This window comes from Phacochoerus africanus, chromosome 15 (assembly GCF_016906955.1).
Source record: "Phacochoerus africanus isolate WHEZ1 chromosome 15, ROS_Pafr_v1, whole genome shotgun sequence".
Classification (NCBI taxonomy): Eukaryota; Metazoa; Chordata; class Mammalia; order Artiodactyla; family Suidae; genus Phacochoerus; species Phacochoerus africanus.
In genome coordinates, this window is record NC_062558.1 from 137,486,704 (window position 1) to 137,507,479 (window position 20,776).

The 20,776-nt window shown below is 54.5% G+C and overlaps 1 protein-coding gene across 4 annotated transcripts in view; it reads left to right on the top strand.

Annotated features, from left to right (window-relative positions):
- PTPRE (protein tyrosine phosphatase receptor type E) overlaps positions 1-20,776 on the top strand; it is a 164,919-nt gene that overhangs the window by 103,857 nt on the left and 40,286 nt on the right. For 3 of the 4 annotated variants that reach the window (XM_047762285.1, XM_047762283.1, XM_047762284.1), the window contains exon 3: positions 17,529-17,647. In XM_047762285.1, the coding sequence (XP_047618241.1) occupies positions 17,536-17,647 (112 nt within the window). In that variant the 5' untranslated portion in view covers positions 17,529-17,535. Of the gene's footprint in view, positions 1-17,528; positions 17,648-20,776 lie in introns of those variants that run through there. The other variant, XM_047762288.1, reaches the window with a different exon arrangement.

Consider the following 20,776-nt stretch of genomic DNA (forward strand, 5'->3'; position numbering starts at 1 on the left):
GCCGCTGCAGCTCTGATTTGACTCGTAGCCCGGGAACTTCCATGTGCTGTGGGTGCGGTCCCAAAAATAAGAAGAGTTTAGTAGAAAAGAAAAAAAGAAAAACTTTCCAAACATAATGCACATAAAACCTAGACTGTCTGTGGATCACACTAAGTCAGTGTTGTGACCCTTCCGTCAGCGTCAGGGTGGAGAAGCTCATTCCCCACGAGCAGGTGTGATGGGGGGCAGGCAGGACAGGTGAGAGGGCCCCCCCTCCCCAAATTCCTGCCCACCCCGTGCGAGGGGCTAGTGTGGGACTGGGAGGCAGAGAAACTATACTCAGAGCCAGGATGGCTGGCGGTTGTCACTGATGGCGAGCCTTCTTGCTCAAGTGTCAGAATGTCGGCGGCGGGGCGACGCGCTGTGGGTGCCCAGAGCCAGATGCACGATTGTGCAGCAGAAAAATCCCACCTTGGCTCTTGGCGCAAGGGCGGCCTTTTGCACTGAGGCAAATCCAGGTTTTACTTGATTTTGATTTCGCTGGTTGATCTCTTGACCCCAAGTTCAGATATGTAACCAGATACAAGGATCAGCAGTTTTTTCCCTGAATTTCTGCCCTTGGACAGCAACAGCGGATGCCTACTTAAGGACCCTTCCTTCTGTGTACGAAAAGGAACTGGCTTCATCTCTCTATGGGTTGGCATCTGGGTTTTAGAGCATGGAGAACGAGATAGATCTGGGTCTGCCCTTGCCTCAGTTTATATTTAAAAACAAAGCGATTCACATGGCCAGCGGCTTCTCCGGGTCCCCAGGCCGGCGGGCTGGCCCCCCCAGGCCATGTTGAAGAACCAGGTGCGCCACCCTGGGCCAGCCCATTGCACTGAGTGCTCCTGGTCCATCCCGAGGGGGTTGGGCAGAGGGTTAGGCTGAGACCCCCTGTGAGTGGTGGGCTTTACTGGGAGCCACCCCATCAGAAGGGGGTTCAGCTGAACTCTAGGAGGAGGCATTTGTGCGCAGAATCGCGGCTGCTGCAGGCACTGGAACCCCATGTCCCAGGGGCAGGGGACATCCCTCCGCCACGTGCTGTGCTGGTGCAGAAAGACTGTGGCCTCCTCTGGCAGGGCTGGGGTCCTCATCCTGTGAGCCTCCCCAGCCTAAGCAACCCCCCCACAGCCCCCCACTCCCAGGGTTTGGAAGATGCTTCCAGAAGGAGGCAGGCTGGATTTAATGAGAGCTGAAGCGCAGCGATGGGCTGGCGCCTCGTTCTGTAGCAGCGAGCAGCCTCAGGGCGGCTTCTGCACCCGCTGTCCCCAGGCCACCTCCAGCCTTCCCCAGGGAGTGGGTGCTCCGCAGTGCACCCCGTTTCTAGAATTAGCCCAAGCAGAGTGCTTGCAGCAAGGTGAAACTACCGCTGCCAGCCTCCCCAAACACACAGCGCCCTCCAAAGCCAGGGGCCTGTCGCTCAGTGCTCCATCGCTGCCCCTGGGGAGACCCAGGGTGGCACAGAGAGCCGTCCTGGTTGCACTGTGCCCAGAGGTCCTGCCACCACCTGCTACAGGACCTAGAAATGCCTGCTACAAAGGGAAAGAGAAAGGTCAGAGACATTTTAAAAATGCTCTCAGGGGAAAATAAAGGGAAAAGAAACAGTGCTGGAAATTCGTGTTTCTTCCTGGACCTTCGCCCTCCGGCTTCCCCTGAAGTTACTTGTGGGGGGAAGGTTCTCCATCTTTATTTGGCATTTTTTGTTGATTCTACATTTTTTCCCCCAAGGGCTTTGATTTCCACTGTAATCAACCTCAATTTTCAGGAACGATTCTAGAATATGCATTTCATTATTGATCATTGGCAGAGCTGTATGCCCAGGCGATTGGCATGTTTGCTGAGACAAATTAACCCAAGGCTGCAGCAAGGAGATTGAAGCAATTAGGTGGAGGATGTTGGTTCTTGGCCCCTGGAGGCAGCGACGGGTGTGTGGGTTTATTTATGGACCCTGTTTGAAGGACATCAGTTGATTTAGTGATGCAGCCCGGATGAAGGTCGAATGAAAGTCACAAGGTAGAGGAAGTGGTCTCTGCCTGATCACCCCCTCGAAGGTGTCCTGACCACACTGTGACGCCCCCAAGAGCTCCCCACACGCCTCACTTAAAGCACAAGCCCCTCCCCTATACACAGCACCTTGGCTCCCTGGGGAACCCAGCACACCTGCTCCCTGCAGGGGTGCCTCTCAGACAGGACCCTCGATGGGGCCCAGTGAGAAAACAGGGCAGGCCGGGGCTCCCCAGGCTTTTTGAATACGGCGTCTGTGCCTCCGACAAACTTCCTGCACCTGCAGATGGGTCTGCAAGGCCCTGATGGGTGTTCTTCAGGCTTTCAATGAAACTCAGGTCCAGAAAAGGAGCAGCATCAGAATGGAGGGGCCCTGCACATCCCCCACCGCAGGCTGTCTCCTGGTCCGAGGCCCAGGCTTCCCCCCAGGCGTCTCCTGACACCATGCCTATGAGCATACTAGGTACCACTGCAGACTCTGCCTCCTGGTGTGCAGTCCCCCCACCCCCACCCGCAGGAAGTGCAAGACCCTGAGACGGCCTGACTTTCACAGATCACATTCAAGTTCAGAAGAAATAGCCGCATAGATCAAGGACCCCCAGCCGTGCCAGCGGAGACCTCCAGGCTAGGGATGGCATGGAGAGAGCAGAGCTTCTTGGAGCTGGGCAGGTGCAGGGCCCTGGAGTGAGTGAGCCGCCCAAGTGGACCAGGGTTTGGGTGGCTCTGCCCTGGAGAGCGGGGTGGCCAGGGCCCAGAGATGATGGCTGGATGGAAAGAAAGGACATCACTCCAGGTCACCCTTCAGTGAGACTGCGGTACTTTGGGCTGAGGCACCTGGACGTCTCCATGGGTATGAAAGCAGAATATGATGAGAACAAAAAATAATCCAGTGCCTTTCCCAGGAAGTAAAGATCAGCCTTCAGATTTGCTGCATATCAGTGGATCGCACCCTCCCCTAGGGGCGTGGCAATTTCTGATTGAAAAAAGTACAAGAGACGTTCAGGCCGGGTTAAGAATCTGACTGCAGCAGCTCAGGTTGCAGCTGCAGCTCAGATGCAATCTCTGGCCTGGGAATTCCATATGCCACGGGTAGGGCCATAAAAAGTAAAAATAAAAATAAAAAGTAACAAGAACTGAAGACGTATTGGGGCAGGCTCCTTGGTCTGTTAATTTTGGTTTGCTTTTACCTGGAGAGATGCACCTGCTGTCTTCTGGGCATTTTTTTTGGCATCTTTAAATAACTATTCTGTACTAACAATTTGGTTTTGGTAAGAGCCAAAGGCTAGCCCCACAGAATGGCCTTGTCCCTGCGGAGGTGGTAATTTCTGATGAACAAAGCGTTCAGGGTGACACATCTGTGAAATGACAACCAGCTACTGCACGTGTGGGAAAAATTAATTGTTGGTTGTGAGACACTGTTCACAGTGCTTGAGGTTGGGCAGCCAGCCCTTCGCCTGCCCTCTCTCACTTTATGTCACCCCCACCCAGGAGTGGAGAGTCACACTGACAGGGATTCAGGAGTTTCTTCCTTGGTTCTTTTATGATAATAGGAAGGATGTTTTTCTTTTCCTTTTTTTTCTTTTTCAGCCGCACCTGCAGCATATGGAAGTTCCCAGGCCAGGGGTCCAATCGGAGCGGGTCCACCACGGCCACAACAATGCCAGATCCTTAACCCACTGAGCAAGGCAGGGATCGAACCCGCATCCTCGGGGACCCTCGTTGGGTTCTTAACCCACTGAGCCACAAGGGGGAACTCTGGTTTTCTTTTCATTAAGGAAAAATTGTATCCAATAGAAGTCTGGCTGTAGGTCATCCCTGTCTTATTTGACCCCCCTACCCGTGGAAACATGGTAAGTTTCATGTCCTCTGATTGCTCAGTGGGCTTGTTGGTGTTTAAACACATTCAAGTATGGCTTTGGGGCCCGTGAAAATGTGCTTTTGAGATGTCTCCTTGAATCTTTAGCTTTCTGTGGTTCTGGCGTCTTTACTGCAGTGGAGGAAAACTTAATTCTTACAGAATAAGCTCTCCACTCTTCAAGAGGGCAAGATACATAATTGGAATTATGCAAATGAGTGTATGCTCCACAGGAAATTGAAATTATCCCCTCACAGTGTGCTGACAGGTCCTTCCCCGCGCCTCAAGTGCTGCCGTGTCCTCAGGAGGCCCCTCTCCTGTGCTGATCTGCCCCGGGCATCTGGTCCTGCTCCGTAGGTCAGGCAGGGAACTCAGTGTGGACCGGATCAGAGGCTGACATTTTCCTTGCAGCTTTTAAAATTCTCTGATGAAATCAGTTTCGGCCGAGGATCTGAAAGTGAGCACACAGGTGTTCAGCAGGGTGTGTGCGTGTAAGAAGGCACAGAGATGAGTGATAAAGGACCTTCCAACTCTTCGGCGGGATGGATGGCCTGAGTTCTTTGAAGAGCGGTTGGTGCCTGGTTGCTGGGTCAGCATCGGGTGGGGTGGGCGGAACGTCCAGTGAAGATGCTTTGCTTGAGGTTCTCGGTCCTTCCTTTGATGGTGCCCCGCCTTTGCCCAGGTAAATGTCTCCTCCAGATTCTAATCTTCGCACTCAGGAGGTCAGCTCAGCGCATGGCCAGCTGAGGAGGGAGCCGTGAGAGGCGTCCTACCCACTTGACAGATGAGGAAACGGAGACATCCATCCACAGCCGCCTGCTCTCCCCCTGAATCTAGTAGCTTAAGCTTCCAAGAGACCGGTCAAATGTGGGCAGAGGTCGAATCTCCAGGGCTCCTATCCCTACCTTTTATGCCCTCTTCCTTCTAGAACATTCCCGTTCATCCAACAAATCCAATCATCTTGAATCGAATAAGGCTCAATTTACAGGACCTGACGTGGCCATGGGAGCCAGGTCCTCTGTGCAAAGCTCTGCAGGTTCCCTGCAGCCTAAGCCTCTCTGGGCAGCCTTGCCCAGTGTATCTGGGCAATCTGTGCCCGCCTAGCTGGTCTCCTTCGAGCCCCCAACCACACAGCTGGTCTCCTTCGAGCCCCCAACCTCATGAACACAAGAGAAGAATAATGGCAAGAGAGAAATTAAATGTCACGCACCCACTGCCCTGTCATGAACGTTGAGCCACTCAAGATCTATGTCTAATCACAGTGTCCATTTCTGTGGACTTTTTATTTTTATTTTTATTTGTTTATTTATTTTCTCTTTTGTCTTTTTTAGGGCCTCACTCGCGGCCTATGGAGGATCCCAGGCTAGGGGTCTAATCAGCGCTGTAGCCACTGGCCTACACCACAGCCACAGCAATGCAGGATCCAAGCTGCATCTGCGACCTACACCACAGCTCACAGCAACGCCGGATCCTTAGCCCACTGAGCGAGGCCAGGGACCGAACTCTCAACCTCGTGGTTCCTAGTCGGATTGGTTTCTGCTGCACCATGACGGGAACTCCGCTGCGGACTTCTTTAAATGGAAAGGAGTCCACATGGGGACTTTTACTTGGGGCGGTCCTCAAATAAGCCTGTGGTGTTTGAAACAAAACTCCCAGTCCTGCTGGGAAAACGCCCCGATTCCAGGGACTCTCAGCCGAGGGTCTGGGGCCACCTGAGCCTGCGTCTGACGACTGATCCTGGGCTGGGCCAGGGGAGAGCACGGCTAAGGACTGACCAGAGGGCAACTACTAGTGACCGTGGTCGTAGCCGGTGCGTGTGTACTGGAGTTTTCTGCTACACTTTAAAGATGGGGCCTCATGTCTGGAAGGGTCTGAATTGCCAGGACTTCAGTGAGACCCAGATTCTGGAAAATCTACCTGTCAGGTGGAGGATCTGAGCTCGTGCTGTGGTTTTCCGTCCAAAGGAGAGTGAAAGTCAGAGTCCCAGCAAAGCCAGTCCCGCTGGACATGTGGAAACCACCATTGCCGGGGCCACTGGAGGAGAAAGGCCACCAGCAGCCGGGTGTGGTCACAGCCACCAGGGAGCAAGGCCTCGCGCCCCCTGGTGGACAGGCCTTGGGGCCCTGGGACTGGTGCTGCTGCTTCCCAGGGCCTCACAGAGATTGGCCTCCCCCTGCTGCTCGTCAGCTCTCCTCTCACCCCCCTTCTCTCCAGGAGCCTTCAGGTGTCAGTGGTCCCAGCGTCCACTCTTCCTTTTTTTCAGCTCTTCTCAGGTCCTTCATCCATTGCCAAGGTCACCTGCCTCCTGGCAGCTCCCTGTGAGCGTCGCACTTCCCTGAAGGGCATCACTCACCCGCTGGCTGGTCCACAGGCTGCAAACTTGACCCCACTGTTCCGTCGGTCCCCACGCCAGCTCCTCCGGGTGCCACCTTCCCCTTAAAGCTCCCCTCCCCCTCTGGACCATGCCCCCCCCCCAATGCTCCCCTCGCCCCCTTCTCGCTGGGCCATGCTCCTCGCCTTCCGGTGAGTTACAGACCATGACCCGAAGCCCTCCCCCCAGGACCTGCCTTGGGGAATCTGGGAATCGTCTGTTTCCCCAGGTCTTCTGTGTACTCCCAGGTGTACAGGTCCAGAGGACAGGTGTGCCCGGGATCGAGCACATCCCCTTCCCCCCTCAGCCTTCCACAGCCCCCCACACCCAGGACTTCCTCTCCTACAGCCCCCGCGGTGTGCTCAGACCTGCCTTGGGGAATCTGGGGAATCGTCTGTTTCCCCAGGTCTTCTGTGTACTCCCAGGTGTACAGGTCCAGAGGACAGGTGTGCCCGGGATCGAGCACATCCCCTTCCCCCCTCAGCCTTCCACAGCCCCCCACACCCAGGACTTCCTCTCCTACAGCCCCCGCGGTGTGCTCAGAATTCACTTGCCTGGAGTTCCCGTCATAGCTCAGCTGTAAGGAACCCAAATTGTATCCATGAGGATGTGGGTTCGATCCCTGGCCTTACTCAGTGGGTTAAGGATCTGGCATTGGCATTAGCTGTGGTGTGGGTCGAAGATGCGGCTTGGACCTGGTGTTGCTGTGACTGCGGTATAGGCTGGTAACTGAAGCTCTGATTCGACTCCTAGCCTGGGAGCTTCCATATACTGTGGATGTGGCCCTAAAAAGACAAAAAATAATTCACTTTCCTGAACCCCAAGGGGTCTGTGTTACCCCAGGAACCGAAATGGACTCTGGACAATATGTCCACGCCATGGGCAGCTGTGGGGCCTGACCCTCGCCCGCCCCGGGGCCCAGGACGTGCCCCAGGCTGCAAACAGCATGTCCCTCCTTCCCCCAGCGCTCTCCGCCCTGGCAGCCTGGGTGGCGGCCACTGCACCCCCTGACCTCCCTGTCCTCGCCTGGCCAAGCCAGAGGTGGCGCCTGCCTCTTGGGCCGCTGTCTTAGGAGGTCGGACCAGGGGACCCAGAGGACATCGTGGGTGGCACAGGCCCCCCCCCGGACACCACCCAGCCTCTCCTCATCCATCGCCCCGCTTCTTCTCCTCCCCCATGGACGTCTTTGCCCTTCTCCCTCTAATGATGTTTCAATGGTTTTGCGTTTAGATGTGTGCAATTGCTTTTGTTCAGAAGCAATTAAGTTCCAACCTTCACCAACTCAGATAAAAAGTGCCCGTTTGCATCTTTTCCTTTTGAACAAGCAAAGCCTTCTCCGAAAAGGCAGGGATGCTCTGGAAACATGGGGAACATGCTGCGTCTGCACATCTTATCGCTTAAGAGGTTTTACGATCATTATTGCAAATCTCTTACCCGCTGTACGTATATTCACACCTGAAGCTTGGGAAAGGTCTGGATTTTTTTTTTTCCCAATGACCATGAAAACACACCTTTCTTCCTTTTGTTCTTCTCCAGGGCATAAAAAATCATCATCTTGCTCCATGAGTAATATTGTGATTTTCTAGAAAGCAGGCAGACTGGGATCAGAGGCCGGACCCTTAGCTAGCCAAGGCCCCGAGGCTGCTAGTGGGCCCTGCTCCCTTGGGGTTTATCGGGAGGCTGGGAGGACTCCGCTCCGTGCCTGGCAGGCAGAAAAGGCCTGACTGGTCTTAGGAGAGGTGATTTCAGGAAGTTGGTGCCGTGCTGCCCCGTCTGGTTCCGGGGTGAGTGGCTCGCTGTCTGTCTGTGCTCCCGGGGGCTCTTGTTTTCAGAGCCCCGTCTCTTCTGATGGCAGGTGAACAGCAGTGCTTCTCAGGAACTGGGACCACTGGGCAGGAGGGTGGGCTCCTCCTCCTGCCCTCACTTTACTCCCTAACCTGACACGTGGGGGCAGCCGGTGAGTAACTGGGTGCCCTGAGAACAGTGGCGGGGCCTGGGAAACTCCATCGCCACATGCCCACGACCGAGCTGGGTGCACAGGTGGGCCACCTCCCCTCCGCTGAAGAGGCCTGCGTAAGCAGCGCAGAGAGAGACCCTCGCCTGCACCAGCCATGTCCCCTCCCATCGGGCAGGCCTGGTGGCTGACGGCTTCAGGAGGCCTCAAGGGGCCTGACTTCCGTCCTACAGAAACAAAGGGCCGAGAGGCACGGGGCCGCAGCGAGCGCCACCCTCCCCTCGGCCGAGGTGGAGCCAGGCAGGCAGTGCGTGGCCTTGGGGTGGTTCTGACTTGGGTGGGGGCCTGGGCGCTTCCCTCTGCTCTGGAGGCCAGAGGAGCACGGCTCCGAGTCCTGGGAACACTGAGTGGCACCAGCCTGTCTCACAGGGAACCTCCCAGAAAGGAGGGGCAGCCTAAGCCACACTCGTCAGGCTCAGGTTGGGTGAGGAGTGGCCCTGGTCTGCAGTTCCTAGGCACCTGCACCGCTTTGCCCGCCTCTGGGCCACGGGGCTTCTGTGCAGGGGAGGCCTCTCCTTGGGAGGCACGCCCTCAGCCACCTGCGCGCACCGCCTGCCCGGCTGAGTTGCCCACCCCGAGCCCCTCCACCCTCTGCTTCTCCAGCTGCCTCTGAAGGGCTCTGTGACCGACGTTCCCCAGGAAACTTTGGGGAGCCGGGGACATGGTATATGCCTGGCCCTGGCCCACGTGGGCAGGTGTCAGAGGGCCACCAGCCGCCGCCCAGCTGGAGGAAGCTCGCCTCGTTCTGCTCCTGGGCCCCACGCCCCCAGCAGCGCCGAGTGACTCGTGATCACGGCAGAAGGGGACCCCTCACCGGGAAGGCCCCTCTCCCCAGGTGGCCGTTCAGACCTCCGCGGACGGGTGGGCGTCCGGTCACCACCTGGGTGCCCGTCCCTCAGGTCACGGTTGCACTGTGGTCGGTTTTTTTATTATTATTTATTTGTTTTTTATTACTCAATGGATTTATTGCATTTATAGTTGTACAATAATCATCACAATCCAGTTGTATAGGATTTCCCTCTCACACCCCCAGCACATGCCCCCCACCCCCCAAACCATAAGTTTTTCAAAGTCTGTGAGTCAGCACCTGTTGTGTAAAGAAGTTCCGTCTGTCCTTGTTTCAGATTCCACATGTCAGGGAAAGCATTTGATGTTGGGGTCTCGTTGTCTGGTTGACCTCACTTAGCGTGATAATTTCTAGGTGCGTCCATGTTGCTAAAAATGCTGGTATTTCGTTCCTTTCGATGGCCGAGTCACATTCCGTGGTGTGTATGGACCTCATCTTCTGGATCCCCTCCTCTGCCGAGGGGCATTTCGGTTGTTTCCAGGTCTGGGCTATTGCACATAGTGCTGCAGTGAACATCGGAGTGCATGTGGCCTTGCGAGTCGTGGTTTTCTCTGGGTAGGCACAGTGGTCGTTTAGCCACGTCCCCTCTCCTGCGCACGCGCAAGCTCGGTTTGCTCAGTGTTCTCTCCCGACCCTGGCAGACGGTCAGCTCGGTCAATATCGCCGAAGGAGGAAGGAGCCAACAACCAGCAGATGCTTGTAAGTCTAGAGACGTCACCTAACCAGCAAGTAAACTTATTTCTCTGACATCAAATGTGTGTGTAAACCTAGTTGCTGAAGCGTGGTCCCCCCACCCCTGCCCCAGGCACCTCCACGTCTCATTCAAGGTGGGCAGAGGCACCCACCCTTTCGGGTGACCCCAGACTGCTTTCCAGACCCTTTGGGGCACCTTCAAAGCACGCCTGTGGGTGCAAGGATGGAGTTTCACAGGCCCCGCTGCCGCTCCCAGGCCCCCAAGTTACCCTCCCACTGCCCCCCAGTGTCGGGGTGGGGGGCAAAGTGAGGGCGGGAGGAGGAGCCCACACTCCTGCCAGGATGATCACAGAGGGGACCCCCGTGGTCCCAGAAAGCCGACAAGCGCTGCTGTTCACCTGCTGTCAGGGCTTGCGGGGTAGGGCGGGAGGTGTCCTGGCTCACCCAGGGGGGGGTCCCCACCCTTGGAGGTGGCACCTCCCCCTGTGGCTCACACTCCTGACGGGAGGGTCAGCGCAGGCAGGTGAGTCTCGGCACCAGGCGCCTTCTTACCGAGAGATGGGGGGCCGTGTGGTCTCCAGCGTTACTGCTGTCCTTCCTCCAGGTCCAAAGGACTGTGGGCTCAGCCTCTGCATCGTGGCCACTTCGGGAACTCTGTGCCTCAGGGTGGAAGCCGCAGGACCTACCGCCCCAAAGCATGACTCTTCATGTAGAGCCAGCAGGTCCTCTTCTTTGTCAGTTTTGCTCATTGCCGACCCCAGGCTTCGCCGGGCACTTACCGAAGGTCAAGGGACAGCCTCTGAGGAAGTTCACAAACCATGCGACGAGGCCAGCTGGCCCCGCGTCATCCTCAGACAGTGATTTCCAAACAGAAAATTGTTCATTCCAGTTTATGGAATCCAAGCCCAACTCGAAGTGACCCCACCAACAGGGACGCCGGAGCAATTGCGGATGGCACCGCAAATGCCATGAAAGCATTCAGCCTCGGGGGACCTGGTCCTGGCTCTTGCGGGGCCAGGTGCATGTGGGCGAAGCTTCGTGTCTGGGGTCCGCGTTTCACTCTGGGGATTGATTGTGGTGCACAGATCATGCATAGCTGCGTCCACGCCAACTGGCCGCTCTCTCATTAAAGGAGAAGCTGTGAGTGGCAGGCTTTACAAATGGTGGTCACTGCAAGAACAATTGGACTGCAGGTGCCTGGTAATGAAGCCGATGCTGAGTTTTCACACGTTCTTGTCGGCGTGTGGCATGGCCCTTCTCTTCTCTGTTCATCCCCCGATTTCAGAAACGTTTGGGCCTGCAGAGAATTACTGTGTAAATCCACCTGCATGTTTAAACATGGCCAGCGTCTCAGTAAACGAGGCCCTAAATGTTGGCTTCGTTCTGTTCTAAAGGAGTTGGAAAATATTCAATAAAACACAACCACCGAATACAACCAAACCCCAAACTCTCAGCTTTTAAAACTTTTGTAGAGAAATGGTTCTGCAAAACGTATATAGGTTATGAACAGGACAACATTAAAATTTATTCTCAAGGGAGTTCCCATTGTGGCACAGCGGAAACAAATCCAACTAGTATCCATGAGGATGCAGGTTCGATCCCTGGCCTCGCTCAGAGGGTCGGTGATCCGGCATTGCTGTGAGCAGTGGTGTAGGTTGCAGACACAGCTCGGATCCCGCGTTGCTGTGGCTCTGGTGTAGGCCAGCAGCTATAGCTCCGACTCTACCCCAGCCTGGGAACTTCTAGATGCTGTGGGAGTGGCCCTAAAAAGAAGAAAAAAAGAAGAAAGACAAGGCTAAGAAATTAATTGAAGAAGATGAGTATGTATCGAGACTAAGGATTCTGTTCACGTTCTTATTTTATTTTGATAGAGTTCATAGGTAAAAGGGATTTTTTTTCTCCCCAAAATATTGCTGTGATGGACACGGATATGTTAATTTTTTCTAGAATTTTTCTTAATTTTTAAGAAGAGGTTTTGAACAGAACTGCTTAATAGGTTCCCGTTTTGATGAGACCAAGATGCTGTTCAATAGTTAAATATTTTAGAAAGCACATAGCTTTAGTGATGCTCACTGCTCCTTCCCTCTCGGGAGGCCGGACGTGGATGAGGAATGACGTGGTGTCCCGAGGGCTCTGAGTGCAATGGCTTTGTTTTTATTTTTATTCAAGTGTAGTTGATTGGCAGGGCTGTGCCAGTCTCTGCAGTTGAGCAGGGTGACCGAGTCGTACGTCTATAGGTATATTCTTAAATCCTTTCTTAAGTCTCCTTGGAGTCTAGTTCCTGTATAAGGCTGTGATCGTCTCTGCTGCACGGCAGAGTGACCCAGGCAGACATACGCACACATCCATTCCCTCCCAGATTCTTTCCCGCATAGAGGATCCCAGGACACCAGGCCGAGTTCCCTGTGCTGTACAGCGGGTCCCTATTGGCCATTCCATAGACCTCAGTGTGCGTGTGCCAGTCCCAGACCCCCCCGATCCCTCCCACCCCCCAACCTGTCCCCTTTGGTGGCCCTAAGTTTTTCAAAGTCTGGGAGTCTGTTTCTGCTCTGCAAATAAATTCATTCGTATCCTTTTTTTTTTTAGCTTCCACACAAAGGTGATATCATATGCTGTTTGCCTTTTCACTGTCTGACTGACTTCACTTAGTATATTCCTAAATCTTGAGAGTGGCGGCTCCCAAATCCTCATCTGCTCTTTTGTGAAGGAACCGCTCTCTCTGTTTGGTAATTGAGACCAGAAGAACCGGTGGGCGGGGCTGGAGCTGCAGAGAAGGCACTACCCGGCTGGGCCTGCAGGGGGCAGTCTGGTCAGGACAGCCAGGGCCGGCTGGAGAGGGCAGCTCAGGTCCATCTGGCAGGAGGGGTCAGCCAGGCAGCCCCTCCTCAAAGACACTGGCCCAGGGAGGACTCCAGGCCCTCAAAGACCCCGTGGTCCACTCACTTGGGGCGGCTGGGGGACACCTGCCCAGCACCCCAGTGACTTTAAACCACACAGGGTGGTGTGACCCAGGGAGACAGGGTCCATCTCAGACGTGCTGGACATCGGAAGCTGGCGGGACCAAGGAGGGGAAAAAGGGAGAGCGGGTCGCCCAGGAGGGAGGACGGGAGCAGAGCCTGGGAGAGTGGGCCAGGGGTGGCAGGACCCCTCTCCTGCCTCGTGTTCCACCTCCACCCGCCTCCGTCCTTGTTCCCTGGCCGCCGCTGCCCGTCGCCTGCCCAGTCCCCTGTCCCGTCCCTGACCGAGGAGCACCCCACCTCACTCTCTCCCTTCCACGTACCCCCGGAGTGGGCTCAAGCCCTCCTCCTTCCAGCCAAGCCCCAGGCCCCTGCTCTTGCCCCTAGAATGGTCCACAGCCCCTGAAATCCAACTTGTCATCACCCTGCAAGGACCACGGGACGTTTCTCCTCGGATTTCGGGGAGGGCCAGTGTGGTACTTTGCCTTAGAACCTCAGCGAGCCTGTCCTACGTCATAAGAACTCAAGGATTGGTGGCTTATATTATTGTTTCATGCTCCAAAGCTAAAATCATCTTCACCCCCAAACTGGGGGCCCCACTCTCCCTGTCTCGGCTAAGGAGGCGTCATCCTCCCATAGTCCACCTCCCAGGATGGAAATCCCGGGGCCTTCGACGCCCCACTCGTCACCATCTGTGTGGGTCCCGCCTTCGAAACCCCTTTCAGATCCCGTTCCCGCTGTCCCGATCGAGTGCCTCGACCAGAACGTCTCCGATTGGAATATGCATGGAAACCACCCAGGGATCTTTTGAAGAGGTGGGGGGTCTGGGGTGGGACTTGAGAGTCTTCATTCCGAATGAGCTTCCAAGTGATGCCCAAGTGCCTGGACCACCCTGGACCAGCAAAGGCTGACCCCCGTCTCGCGCGGCTCTGGCACTTGCTCTGGAAACTTCAATGCAGGTCCTTGCTCACAGCCATGGTTTTCAATTTCAGTCTGTGGAACCCATCACTCCCCATCAGTCTGGATTTCCTGCATCTGGAGATGGGCCCAGGAATGGGCATCTTTGTTTCATGCCACTGGTCATTCTAATAACGTAGGTTGTTGATGGGAAATGAGCCTTTAACCATATTCGAGGGCCTCCTCAGTCCAGCCCCATCGTTCTGCATTTGCTCATCTCTGCTTCCGACCCATACCAGAGGTCCGCTGTCTGGACAGTCGGTCATGCCTTGGCTGCCCTCCAGCCTCCGTCCTTCCCCTGTGTCCTGGACGGGCCCCTCGGCACTGTGCCTCTGGGGGAGCCTTGGCGACTCCCCGGTGAGTCCCTGCCCCCACTTTCCTTCCCTGGCTCTGTGACCGCGTGTCTCCAGAGCTTGGGGAGCAGGGTCTTGGGTGGCTGTTTCCCACTGTCCTCCCAGCTCAGAGGAGCTGCTTTAGGGCAGGACTGGACTGTATTCATCTCCGCATTGCAGAACCTCGCCGGCTGCCTGTCCTGGGGTTATTTCCCAAAGAACAGTCTTAAAGAGGCATAAATGGAGGGTTCGCTGTTGTTGTTTGCTTGCTTTTCAGGGGCGCATATGGAAGTTCTCAGGCTAGGGGTCCAATCGGAGCTGCAGCTGCCAACCTACACCGCAGCTCAGGGCAACGCCAGATCCTTAACCCACTCATCGAGGCCTGGGATCGAACCCATATCCTCATGGATACTAGTCGGGTTCATTACTGCTGAGCCACGATGGGAACACCAAGTTTTGGGGGGGGGAGGTTAAGGCAATTTTAATCACATGCAGAGCTGGCTGGCTTTTGACGGGTATGCAGGTAAAGTCTGCCTTGTCTGGAAATGAACCGTGTTGATCATCTGGTTCTGGAGAAGGATGTGCTTTCCGCCCGCAGGACTTAACCTTTGGTGAGCAAGCAAGTACCGATGAAATACAGATCAAGTTACACGGTGGACGTCATTGCTGGCGGAAGCATTATTTTTGTACTGATTTGTGTCTGTGCCCATCAGGTAGCTTGTGCAGACCCTTCGTGGGTGAAAGGCCAGGGACTGGCACGTTGTCACTGGCCTTGCTATTTAAGTGGGTGACAAGGGGGCTGGAGATGGGTGGATTCTGCGGCATTTAGTGCCCTCTGCTGGTCGTACCTGGCGAGCCACCTGCTGCTCTAGGAGGCACTTAGAGCCCTCATGCTGTTCTAATTCCTGATAAGATCCCGGAACATTTGGAAACCAGGGTTTGGAATGAATGCGGTGGTGAGAAAAATGTTTCACCCAGGAGTTCTGCCTCTATGGGTTGTATTAAACCAATTCATGCGTCCTAATCAGTTACTCGCATTTTTTTCCCAGCGATCTCATTTCTTTTTTTTTTCATTTTTTATTAAAGTATAATTGATTTACAGTGTTGGGTTCATTTCAAGTACAGCAGAGTCATTAGTTATATATATATATTTGTATGCATATCCTTTTACGTATTCTTTCCCATTATGGGTTATTACACGATATCGACTCTAGTTCCCTGTGCTATGCAGTAGGCCCTCGTTGGTTACCCATTTTATATACAGTTGTGTGTATGTGTTAATCCCGAACTCCTAACTTATCCCTCTCCAACTCCCTGACCGCCCCTTTGGTAGCTATGCTTTGGTTTTCTGTGTCCGTGAGTCTGTCTCTGTTTTGTAAAGGAGTTCCTTTGTATCATATTTTCAGATTCCCCATGTAAATGGTATCATATGTTTGTCTGTGTGTGTCTGACTTACTTCCGTCAGTATGAGCGTCTCTGGGTCCATCTGCAAATGGCATTATTTTGTTCTCTTCGTGGCTGAGCAGAGTTCCATCATGTGTATGTGTACCGTATCTCCTTTATCCGTACCCGAAAGCATCACAGCAGGGATCAGTAATTTACAGAGTGAGCCATACACAAAACAGCTCTTGTCCCGTGAGCACCTACTATGTGCTGGGTTCTTTCTACGCCTTTTAACGCAGTGTGTGCAGAGCTGCCTCTCAGAGGCTGAGGATTTTTGTCGAGTTATGGCTCCTGCATTTCCTCTGGACTGGATTTGGGTCGGTTCCTCCGTGGAGCCTCCAGGAGGGAATCATAGTGAGGGTGATAGGCGTAGAAAGGACCCAGCACATAGTAGTTGCTCACGGGACAAGAGCTGTTTTGTGTATGGCTCACTTTGTAAATTGCAAATACCTTTTGGAAACAAAAAATGAGGAAGGAACTGAGAGTGTTGCTGCGGCTGTGATAGTTGTCCTGGGATAATTGTCACCATGTGCTCCAGTCGGTTTTGTGTTAATAGTGCTGATTGCTGAAAAGTGCTTGGGATTTTTTGTGCTCATTCGGAAACCTTCTCTAACTACCAGGAACCCGTGTTTCTTGGCTTTGGTCCATTCGCATTCCCGAGGGAGGCTTCTTGCAGGAAAGTGCTGCCTGTGGAGCCAGGCTGAGGGTGGTCGGGGTTCGTGGTGGAGTCAGAGGGGGATGTGCTGGGGGAGGACACGCCTGCATCACCAGCTCTGGATCCCACTGTGCAGGTGCCACTGCCTGCCCTCCCCTGTGGTGTGCCCTCTAGGAGGGGTTTCTGCACCACCAAGCGGTCACTGTCAGGGCTCCCAAGGACCTATGGAATCTTGGCAAAACGGAGCGCCAGGTGGGGACCCGAGGTGACCATTGCAGGTCTCCCGGGCGAAAGAGAGCCACGGTGCTTTGAGCCACGTTGCAGTCGGGTCTGTGCAGCACATCCACCCATCCACCCAGTAAATACTCCCCCCTGTCTCCAAGGTGCTCGAGCGGCTCTGTCATGGATGAGCTTGACCGTGGCCCCTCCTCCAGGGGGGTCTGCCTTCTGCTTCCCCTGAGAGTTCAGACCGGAACCGAATCAGATGCAGGACCATCAGCCCCCGGGGTTGTGAGGATTAAGCCAGACCATCCATGACAGCCTCAGGCCAAGGGCTTGGCTCAGAGGAGCAGTGACGTGATGCCAGCCCTTCATCCTCTTGTCACTTGATACCTCCTGAGTGAGGGGACGGCGCTGGGCTTTACAACAGTTAGTCAAGCTCCAGCCGGGGTGTGGGACAGGTGGACAGCCTGGGGCTGGAGAGATTTGGGGACCTTGTCCCATAGCTCAGGTGGGCAGCAGTCAAGGCCAGCAATCGAAATAAGGGCCGGGGTGTGGTCATGGCCGGGGGACAGTGGAGGTGGCCCCTCTGTGGAGGGTAAGACCCCACTTCCACCCCCTCAGCGCTGTGACCAGGGGCTACTTAACCCACCTCCTTCCCCAGCCTGTGCTCTTTGCCGAGGGCACGGATGCTCTCTGGGCTGCCGTGATGCAAAGAGGAAATATCCCGCCTTGTCGCCATGGCCACAGTGACATGCTCCTACCTGGTCACCAAGCTGTTAGCACTGGCGATCCAGAAGTCTGGTGACCCAGCCTCTCAGCGTCCCAGACCCCACAATGTTTTCAGAGTTTATTCTCTCCAGGCACCTCCAGGTCCTCATTCTCCTCCCTCCCCCCCAAAAAAAAACCCCAAACCAAAAATGAAATTAACCTGAACAGCGGGAGCTTTTATAACCTGAGGATGGTTTATGGAGTTGCTAACCTGGCTTGTTCTAAGGTGAAATTAATTTCCAAGCACAGGTAGGAAGCGTACCGATGCGAAGACCCCTCCCCAAACGCAGATCGACAAAGCGATGCTCCCCAAACACCCCTCCCGTCACCCTGTCCCCACCCGACCGATTTTCTCCCCGAGTCCTCTGAGCCTGTCCTGCCTCTTCTAGGGTCGCCATGGAGCCCTTCTGTCCACTCCTGCTGGCCGGTGTTAGCGTGCCCCTGGCCAAGGCGTTTAAGGCCAACGAGACCACCACACCGCCAAGCCACCAGAACTCTACGACCGCAGGTAAGGCCCCTGCCTCTGCCTCTCTGTCCCCACTGCCAGCTGCCCCTCCTCCCGGTGGGCTGGCAGGACCTTGCGGGTGATGGGCGGCCGGTGGGCTTCCTTAGTGAGCTTCTGACATTGCTACTCTGTAAAGCAGGCTGGCTGGGCAGCAGTGACTCAGGACTTGCCCGGAGCAAAGCTTAGCACTCAGGAGGCAGCAGACGCAGTCCCTGGGCTGAGAGTCAGTGACAGCTGCCGTGGGGGCAAGAGAGCCACCTGTTGTGCAGAACCCAATTCAATCCAGCCCTAAACAAACACTGATGAGTCGGGAGAGGCCATTTAAACACTGGTGGGACAGTTGATGACATTCGTTAAGGAATTAATATTGTTAGGGGAGATATTGACATAATGGTTAAGTTTATTTAAAAATAAGAGTCCTGGGGCGTTCCCATCATGATGCAGTGGAAACGAATCTGACTAGGAACCATGAGGTTGCAGGTTCGATCCCTGGCCTGGCTCAGTGGGTTAAAGATACAGCATTGCCGTGAGCTGTGGCATAGGTCGCAGATGTGGTTCAGATCCCGTGTTGCTGTGGCTGTGGGATCTGATTAGATTAGCTCCGATTAGACCCCTAGCCTGGGAACCTCTATATGCCGCGAGTCTAAAAAGACAAAAGACAATAAATAAATAAATAAATAAATAAATAAATAAATAAATGTAAAAATAAGAGTCCCAGGGCATTCCCATCGTGGCACAACAGAAACGAATCCGACTAGGAACCATGGGGATTCAGGTTCGATCCCTGGCCTTGCTCTTTGGGTTAAAGATCCAGCATTGCCATGAGCTGGGGTGTAGGTCACAGACGCGGTTCAGATCCTGCGTTGCTGTGGCTGTGGCATAGGCCGGCAGCTGCAGCTCCGATTCCACCCCCAGCCTGGGGACTTCCTTATGCTGCAGGTGTAACCCTAAAAAAGCAAAAAATAAAATAAAATAAAAATAAGAGTTCTTACCTTTTAGAGATGCCTACTTGAATATTTAGGGCTGAGGCCACAGGTTGTGTAGGAGTGACTTGGCGAGGAGTTGGGGGGGGGGCAGGAGGTGGGCGGGCTGCACACAGCGCATCCAGGAGGATGGGGGGCAGATCCGCAGGGTTCAGTGTTCTAGTTTCCTGCCTTTTTATACTGTGGACATTTGAAAGGAGAACAGGAAAAAGAATCCACTGACCTATGCGGCAACATGGATGGACCTCGGAATCAGGCTAGGGGACCAGACAGAAAGAACACGTGCTGGGGGGGGCCCGTGTGGGTGAACTGCCCGGAGCAGGTGGAGACATGGACTGGTGGGTGACTGGAGCTGGGGGTGGGACGAGGAGGGACCGCAGATGAGCAGGCGGGGTCTTACTGGGTTGGGAGACGAGTTCTAATACTGGACGGTGGTGATGGCTGCCCCGCTCTGTGAATTTACTCAACGCCCTTGTATGGTGTGCTGAAAATGGGTGTGTTTTATAAATCTTATCAGTAAAATAAAGTAAATGCCCTGCGAAGTTATAAGGAAGAGGAGAGGGAGAAGAAGAGAAACTGGAGTGAGTGCCCCTGGGTCGCCTGCCCATGTTCACATCTAGCTCTGCCGCCTCATGGCTGGGTGACCTTGAGTGAGTCACTGAACCTCTCTGTGCCGATGCCTCAGCATCCTGCTTTGTGGATGGAGTGGTTATAGTGCCTGCTTCTCAGCCGTGCCTGAGATTAAGAGAGGTGACCATGTTTGGGTGTAGAGGACTCAGTGTATTGGCTTTTTTTTTTTTTTTTGCTTTTTACAGACCCACCTGCAGCATGTGGAAGTTTCCAGCCTAAGGGCAGAATTGAGCTGCAGCTGCCGGCCGCAGCCACAGCCATAGCAATCCTGGATCTGAGCTGACTCCGTGCCCCACACCGCAGCTCACAGCAACACCAGATCCTTAACCCACTGAGCAAGGCCAAGGATGGAACCCACATCCTCATGAATACAATTCAGGTTCATAACCTGCTGACCCATAATGGGAACACCCTGTTGGCCATTTTTAGCAGGAAAGTGTGTCATAGGTGGCCTGTCACCCAGCCAGACTCTAACGTTCCTGAGCGTTGGTATGTGTGGCATCTCCTTCTTGGACTTATGCCTGACACAAAGGAGGCCCAGCTGGGTAAGTTCTAGGTCCCCAAGAGGTTGATACGGCTGTCCTGGGTGACCCCACGCCTCCCTAGTAGACTTGTAGGCCTGTCTGTGTCTGTGGCTCCTTCCCATGGCAGGGTTAGCGGGAGCCTGTAACCAGCAGGGGCTGAACCCCTGTTCTGCACGGGGGTCTGTTGCTGGTCCCCACACTGCTGCTCCGTCCCCTCCTCCCTTCCCCCAGGACTCTCAGACCTCAAACTCAAGTACTTCTCAGATAGGGTATCCCTTGGTGTATTGGTCAGGGTTATTCAGAGAAACAGAATCAATAAGATAGATGCATTTATCTCTCTCTGTATTTAATGTGAGGAACTGGCTCACATGATGGTGGAAGCGGGTAAGTCCAAGATCGGCAGAGCCAGTGTCCCGGTTTCAGCCTGAAGCCTGGCGTTCCTGCGGAAGCACAAAGAGAGATGCCTCAGTTGGAAGGCAATCAAGTGGGAAGGATTCCTTCTTTATGCCCAGGAGGCTCTGACTTTTTTGGTCTATCCAGAGCTTCAACTGCTTAGGTGTGGCCCACCCACCTTGGGAGGGCCATCTGCTTTTCTCAGACTGCTCACTGAAATGTAGAATCCCATCTAAACAGCACCCCATAGAACACCCAGATTATTCAGATATATGGACCAAATATCTGGATGCTTTGGGGCCAGCCAAGTTGACACATGAAATTCAGCATCACCACATGGTCATCACGAGCCTTCAGGAACACAAAAATGACCAGCTACCCTCCAGGAAAAGGTTGGCCAAGGTGATGAGACTTGGTACCATCCAGCCTGGGGTCGGGAGTTCAGTCCCCATCCAGCCCGGGGGCTTCACATGATTTCCTAACCCTGGGCAAACATCTAACAAGTGCCCCTAAGAAGAGGGAGAAGCGAGGGTCCCAGCTGATCTCGGCCCCCAGCTCGGAGAGCCTTTCCGGGTGCCTGATCGTCTCTTACCATGAGCAGC